Source organism: Ptychodera flava, chromosome 16, assembly GCF_041260155.1.
Source record: "Ptychodera flava strain L36383 chromosome 16, AS_Pfla_20210202, whole genome shotgun sequence".
In the NCBI taxonomy this organism is placed as follows: domain Eukaryota; kingdom Metazoa; phylum Hemichordata; class Enteropneusta; family Ptychoderidae; genus Ptychodera; species Ptychodera flava.
Window position 1 is genome coordinate 21,701,369 of NC_091943.1, and position 7,771 is coordinate 21,709,139.

At 40.2% G+C, this 7,771-nt stretch overlaps 1 protein-coding gene across 2 annotated transcripts; it reads left to right on the forward strand.

Moving 5' to 3' along the window:
* On the forward strand, positions 1-7,490 carry LOC139114296 (N-acylethanolamine-hydrolyzing acid amidase-like). Of its 2 annotated transcripts, none has more exons than XM_070675909.1 (9): positions 1-533; positions 2,821-2,985; positions 3,509-3,635; positions 3,937-4,027; positions 4,484-4,587; positions 4,947-5,116; positions 5,342-5,404; positions 6,117-6,212; positions 7,125-7,490. In XM_070675909.1, the coding sequence occupies exons 1-9, from the start codon at positions 346-348 to the stop codon at positions 7,246-7,248; spliced, it is 1,128 nt and encodes a 375-aa protein (XP_070532010.1). In that variant the 5' UTR covers positions 1-345; the 3' UTR covers positions 7,249-7,490. The 2 variants fall into 2 exon arrangements, with proteins under 2 accessions (XP_070532010.1, XP_070532009.1); XM_070675908.1 differs by having other exon boundaries at positions 3-533; positions 4,484-4,584; positions 4,944-5,116.
* The last annotated feature ends 281 nt before the right edge of the window (positions 7,491-7,771 follow it).

Genomic DNA, 7,771 nt, shown 5'->3' on the forward strand with positions numbered 1-7,771 from the left:
GAACACGATGGGACTGTGGATGGAGTGAGGATTGGCCTATTACAACGAGACCCTTGCAAACTAACCTTGGAACTACGTATTCAGCCAATGTCACCTGACTTTTAACGCCCCGTAGCAATCCGCAGATAGGTGGACATTGCATTGCCACGTGACATGTTGCAATTATATCAGCTGACGTACATCAATACAACAAGGAATACTGCCTTTTAGTGTAGAGGGGGCGTATCGATCTGTGAATCCATAACAAGTGAAACACGCTATTTCGGAAGTTACCCTTAAAGCGAGCAAAGTGGAATATTTTCTCGCTTTCCTTTCCATCATCGACATTTCAGAGAAACACTCAAAATGCGGGCCATTGCCATTGCCACGTTCGTTGCCTTGGTTGGATACGCGGCATGTCAGCACATCAACCACACCGTGCCTGCACCCAGGTACCGGTTCGACTTGGACACTCCACCGGAGAAGAGATGGGACAACATCGTAAAGGACTGGGACAAAAAAATGTTGCAGAAGTTTATTATCGAGACATTTCGGTGAGTTACATTAATTCCCGGGATTTACTACGGTTACGCGCTTGGCTCGATCGCTTGGCCCTCGCTGCAGACGATTACTGAATAGCACTTACCTGTTGTCACTATGTCAGATGGTTGTTGACCGTGAATGTTTTAACAACCGCCGTATATTTACGATGTATACGTACAGTTTATTTTTGTGTTCAGGGTCGGATGACATAACTAAACGAATATGTAAATCATGTATAGTGGCCTGTTTCGCACTCATAGTCGTCGGATTCGCACAGTAACTCGATATATAAATTTTGACATTTCAAGTTAGGCCTTGTGCACTATGGACTACAGACTGTATAGACAATCTTCTGCCCTTCAGTCGCAGTCCCTATAGGGCTATCCTATTTTGCAACAACAGAGCAGATTTCTTATTTCGAATGGACATTTACATAGGCGTTATGACACAAACAAATCTGGCAATCGGACCTGAAAATGTAAAAAGGCTATGTTGGAAATGCAATCAATAATAATTCTTGCAATCACTGGGCCGTCGTGACATATCGGGGAGTGGAACGCCATTTTGCTATGAACTGTCCCAGCTACTATAACTGTCCCAGCTACTATCTGCAGTTACAAACGTTGCGAGTGGAATTCATGGTCTATGTCTGGAACAGCGCGACCCACACACTTTACAGTGCTTGGTGTTCTCTTTTGTCCCTGCAGTAACCATAGCTTCGTGGATATGCAGTTTTAGATAGGTGCGAGAACAAGCGTGATGGTTTTCAGCATGCAGTAGTTTAATTACCCCCGCTGTTATGTAGCAAAAATGCACATCCACGATGAAGCCCTACGATATTAAAGATGGCTGATGTGTTACGTAATGCAACAACAGTGAACTGGATCGGGCTGTTGTTGTAAAGTCACTGAACCTCCATCAAATCGTTACAGGGACTGCGCAGATCCCTGATGTTGCTTATTCCAGGTCACAGCCGTTACACAATGCACGCAAAGAGGTTTTTTACAAACTACTTTATGAGGGCTGCCTTTTGGCCAAAAATTTCGCAAACGCGATCTTGTCACTGGAAAATGTAAAATGTACCATGTAGAAAACCGAAACATACAATGTCACTGACAATAAGCTCAAGGAGTCCTATGGTAAAGAAGACATAGTTTCCCACAGTCTGCTCCCAATAGAGTGAGACTTTTGTGTCACTATTTGCATAAGCCTTGATGACGAATTTTGCATGGCCACTTAATCAAGATTTTGAAACTTTTATCGTTTAAGATTCAACCAAAACGCTGAAACGTAGTGTTACACAGTAGATAACCCCCCCCAAAAAAAACCCCCCAAAAAACAAAACAAAACAACACTGTGCGAATACGTGTACTGCTGTATTAGCAATTGCATGTACTGATTTGCAATTCTATCATTGCACTCCAAAATCTTTTCGTAAAATTAAATTCATACTTTGACTCAAAGTTCATACTTTGACTCAAAGCCCAGAATTGCTCCTGGATCCAATCTATTCATTTGACCCTAATTTATCTGAAACACCCAGGAACATAACATTTCAGGTAGAAAATACGGTGACTTGGTTACCTGGGTGATACCGCTCATCGTCCACTATACGCGCACAAAGTCCGCTCATGGAATTGACCCGATCGCAAAGTTTACTACTGTGAACGCACTTTTCAGATCTTCCATTCCCGAAACCTTTGATCCCTCCTCTATTGGATCCCATGTCACGAGACTTTATTTACCGAACTTTGACGTTCATCATATTTTTGATCAAATTTGATTCCAGAATTCTTGTAAAGATGAGTGTCGAATCGAATAAAGTGTTGTAGATATCTGCTCCTTCGCCGTATCTTTGTGACCAGCTCTGTATCTAGAAAGGGAGTATTATCTTATGAAATAGCATGTACTGTTAACTTAAAGTATGCATATGCCAAATCAGAAACTAACTTTAAGTATTTTTACCGTTATATCTATATCTATATATATATATATATATATATATATATATATATATATATATATATATATATGTGTGTGTGTGTGTGTGTGTGTGTGTGTGTGTGTGTGTGTGTGTGTGTGTGTAATTATGTATGTATGTCTGCCAGGAAGATATACTGTCGATCATTCATTATTCTCGATGCCGTTTAATCCTTTTCAATGCCATTCATTTCACTTCTCGTATTTTCATTCGATCATTCATTATTCTCGATGCCGTTTAATCCTTTTCAATGCCATTCATTTCACTTCTCGTATTTTCATTCGTCTCTTCTTCCGTTATTCGTAATTCATTTGCAGGGACTACCTCCCTCCAGTTGTTGTTCCTCTCCTGGAAACGGTTGCCAGGGCAGCAGATCCACTGATTCCGAGCCCTTACCGCCAAGAGATGGAGGGTTTCGCAAGGGCGACCGATGTCAAGTTAGCTGACGTCATTGCATTGAACCTAGAGTATGAATTTATGACGTAAGTGGTGTTACATGCGTTCTCATGACACATTGTCTAGTGGCAGTAGTCGCCTTCAATGAGAAACAACAAAAACAAACAAACAAACAAACAAACAAACAAACAAACAAACAAACAAACAAAAACAAGAGCAGCGTATCAACTTTTCCCCAAATGTCGTGCCCTCGTATCCGTTCGACACAACCACTCTGGACGTCACAACATTTCAGTAGTGTGCAAGTACGTCGGTCAAAATTGTCTCTTACTGTCTTAGGTAAGAATGAACCGAAAAATATGAACTGACTCGAGATGGTCATACTTAAGAAATTTATATCTCTAGGCTGGCAACCACCTGTTCATACAAAGGATACGTTTTGTTAGGTTTAGCAGCGGCCTGATTTGAGCTCAAAAAATTCCTTTTACGAGGTTTTGTACACAGACTGTATGCAAAAACAATGTAAAAACTAGAAGTCTTCGAATTCAATATAAAAAAGACCATATTACGTAATATGAAGTCTTTTACCGTCTCTTTCATGATCCAAAGGTTCTGTACAAGTATCGTTGCTCAAGATGCCAATGGCAAAATCTGGCATGGGCGCAACATGGACTATGGATTTGTCGACGTCTTACGAAATATGACGATAATAGCCGATGTTACTAAGGGAGGAAAGGTAAGAGACGTCACCGTGACATATAAAGGAAAACTTTATTTTCGAATTTTCTTGTTTTCTCGGCAACCTTTCAGAAAAACACGTTTTTGACGGTTTTTTCAATTATTGTGCTTACGTCATGTGTATTCATTTTAGACGTCTTTTTCTGTCTGTCTCTGTCTCTGTCTGTCTCTGTCTCTGTGTCTGCATCTCTCTCTCATCATCCTCTCTTCTCCCAAGCAGTGATTTGGCTTAATAATAAAATGAAAAATGTAATCCGTATTTCACGTCTTTACTTTCAATTATTAACTGCATGCCCTAGGTCATATACACCGGAACTACATTCATAGGATTTTCTGGTATGCTGACAGGAATGAGGCCCAACGGTTTTACCATTACAGTAGATGCTAGAGGTAAGCAGCATCACAGTACCATTTCATTCTCTTCAACTTAAATGTGCCATTGTTTCTTAGCCTTTTCTTCACGATGGCTTGTTAGCCAAACTTGCGCAATCCCATGTCTCCGTGCTCAGTCTTTTTACCTGGTGGAGTGTCATGAGCTACCCTTTTCTGGGCAATTGACAAAAGACAAAGTCATCCTGTCTAGTTTTCATGATTTGATCGCTGTATTTGCTGTTGTCCGTTTCTAGCTCCACGGTTCAAGGAACTTTCAAATCATGCAAAAATATCTGTACGTTGTAGACACTAGGGGAATCTCACCTCCTCATATATATTTTTTCCCACATACCTATCATACAAAGTTATGCATTGAATTGGAAAAGATGGACCGTCGTAGCGTATACTTGCACTCTGAGCCATGCCAACACGTCAAATTTCCAACTATTGTTGTCGTTGTTTGAATAACTTCAGGCGACTCCGGGTCAAAAACTGATTGGTGGAAGAACGTGCTCGAGGCTTTCAACGCTCTATTCCTAGGGGGCGCTTCGTTTTCAAGTTACCTACCGAGAGAGGTAAGTATCGGGCAGATAAGATGACTTTTGATACAAGCTCTAGACTAAAGGGGACCATATCTGTACTGAATCAAGCATTTAAATTAGCTTAATCATCAAATACTCAAAATTTCTGGCTGACAAATATATGGTCGTCGCTGTGGAAACCATATGCAAAACAATGTACAAGACTATGTCACCTACATTAGTTTCTACTGATTATGAAAGTGATCGAGATTTCCCAGGTTTTGGTAGTACGAATAATCAAATGAGTCGGCTGGACCACAGTTTTAGTAATGGCCAGGCAATTTAGACATAGTTTAATCCTGTTAAACATTAATCAAACTTTATTTCAAGCATTTCTCTCTCATTTATTCCAGATTTTTGAAAGTGAAACCAATTTCCACGATGCCCTACATAAACTGGCAACCAGACAAATCATTGCACCTGTCTATTACATCATCGGTGGCGTGAAAGCAGGAGAGGGCGCTGTTGTAACACGTGACCGGGTCAAGGCAAGAGATGTCTGGCTGCTGGATCCAAACAACGGCACGTACGTATGGCTTGAGGAGCAACAGTAGAAACGTGGGTTTTTTTTCAAAAAATACAATGCACCCTTTTTGAAAAGAGGTTGTGATATCACAAACAAGCTTTCAGAACAATGTTTTACAGTAACATGAACGCTGCCATAATCTTAAATTTCTTTTCAAGTGCATATTATCAAGTGCATAATTTCCTTGTACACATCTCTTACTTGTTTTCTTTTTCTCAATGCTAGATGGTTCCTTGTGGAAACAAATTATGACCACTGGCTTCCTCCGCCTAAAAGCGACGACAGAAGGTAAAGATATTTCCAAACAATTCAAACTTTACTCTTATTTATTTGATCAAAGAAATGTTAATTAGAATTCATGCCCGGGCTCCGCGATTCATGCCCTAATATTCACAGCTAGGCATCTGCATTTCTTGCGGACAAAAACGATGTGAAACAAATAGAACAAAAAGTATAACGCGGACAAATAAAATATAACGAAAGAAAAGCAAAGCAAGAAATAAACTTTTTTGGTTATGTGTTCGATATCTGTATGTCAGGTCCATTTTTGTTGTTTTCGGCTGTACCTAACGGAATCATCAGTAAACATTCCCGGCTGCTCAAAAGGCTCAAATCACAATCCAAATGATTTAGATTATCATCATGTCATTTAAAATGACAACTCTTGCTTTGGGTAGTTACCAGCCCACTATGCCATGCTTCAAACGAAGAGGGCGTACTTTGCACTTGCAGTGAGGGCACAGCCATCATCGTTGCAGCAATAGGAAATACATCAGTGCTCAGGGAATAAAATGGAAATTTAAACAGTAAACACCGCGTCGACGCCATCGCTTCACGTATTCTAACTGTCAAGAACCATACACAAATCTTTTTAGAATAAATGTAGTATTGTGACATACCGACTGTGACATAGTTCGCATCGATGTGCAGGCATTTATGAGATACTTAACTTTACCCTTTGTTTGACGTAACGTTTTAATTTACGTTTTCCACATTTTAGAGATCCAGCCGTCAAACATATGAACGCCATCGGCCAAAGTAAAATCAGCGGCAAGACCATATACGAAGTCATGTCAACTCCACCCGTCTTGAGATCGTAAGTATAAAAGGACTCGAGAATTATTGAGCGTAATGTAGATTTGTAGCCCCTCTTCTCTTTTCCTCCCTCCCCAAAGAAATATATGTGCGGGTACATCAGTTGTTATTTTTAAGACAATGGATTTCAAGTCCAGACTGATATTCGCTTGTGGTTCGATGCTTCTAATGCTCACAGGGCCTTCGCCGTGTATACTAGTATAGAACCGTAAGGTCATCCGGGCTGCTGTAATTGCTTTTTGTGCAATTCGCTTTAATACAACAAAAACTAAATGTAGTCTCGCGTTCAAGACCCCGCTGCTTCACTGACGCAATCTAGTAATCAAGGTAAAGTGTGCAGCTGACAGCGGGGACAGACATGGCGAGGAATGAAGCGACGTCGCTTCGTTTCTCGCACTCGTCGCTTCCACATCGCTCATGCACGACGCACTCTAACCGCGATTAGCCAGCTACGAGGTCTGAAAAGCAGGACTGCAGTTATGTTACTTTTATCGACTCGGATCACTCAATAATACAATGTTTGAGAAATCACAAGTTGTATAAATATACGCAGTGTTGTGTATAGTAAGGCAGTGTGCGTCCACATGTATATGGGCATTAGTCGCATAATTACAAAGTACATAATAACACAGTCGCATAATATATTTAAGCAATAAAGCATACCCAGGGATGGTATAATACCGTCGCTGGGTGTGATTTATTGCTATTATATCATAACACTGAGTATATTGAAATTCTTGCTTGGAACGTCATTAACGGATTTTTGCTCAAGCTGAGAGCTCGCGCGTATGCCAGCCGTGGTATATCGCCAATATACCACGGTTCTTTTCGCGTCTCGACCAATCAGATCTCTGTATTTGCACCATCAATATACTGGTATGATATAATTAAATTTATACCTCACTCTCTACAGAGCCACTGTTTACACCTTTGTGGGATCAGCGGCAGATCCATCATCCTACGCCACCTACGTCAGATATGTATTCCTGCCGACCCTACAACCATGGCCAGAATCTTCGGAGGACGCAAGTTTGTGATCTGTCGACTTGCATTCAGTCCGTGCTCAAGATACAATGTACATCCGTAAAATAGAAAGAAGAACGAACTGTTAACAAATGCTGATGAACGAAAAAGAATTACGTCGTCCTACCATTACTCATAAAATGAGGCTCTATAAGTGTTATAACAAAGTTTTTACAATTTGTGTATGTTTTGTAAATAAAGAAAGGTGTATAATACATCGATCGATAAAGAAATAAACATTTCAAGAGCAGGAAAACATATTTTTTATTCATTTGGTAATTACTATCTATCTATCTATCTATCTATCTATCTATCTATCTATCTATCTATCTATCTATCTATCTATCTATCTATCTATCCCATAGATAGATCAACAGAGAGAGCTATAGACAGATAGACATATTCAGAAAACAGACATGTAGATGTATACTAGATAGAGACTGGCAGATCTAGAGAAAGCAGACTACCAGAGCAGTTTAATGCGCTTGTTGAAAGAACAAATGTAGTAAACGGCAAACGTGCTTTCTCTGACACGAA

What these genes read in the sequence shown, in the direction of transcription:
- LOC139114296 (XM_070675909.1), top strand. Translation starts at nt 346, where the DNA reads ATGCGGGCCATTGCCATTGCCACGTTCGTTGCCTTGGTTGGATACGCG. An exon ending in CTAGAGTATGAATTTATGAC is followed by an intron (nt 2,986 to 3,508) that starts GTAAGTGGTGTT and finishes CATGATCCAAAG; the next exon opens with GTTCTGTACAAGTATCGTTG. An exon ending in CCTAAAAGCGACGACAGAAG is followed by an intron (nt 5,405 to 6,116) that starts GTAAAGATATTT and finishes TCCACATTTTAG; the next exon opens with AGATCCAGCCGTCAAACATA.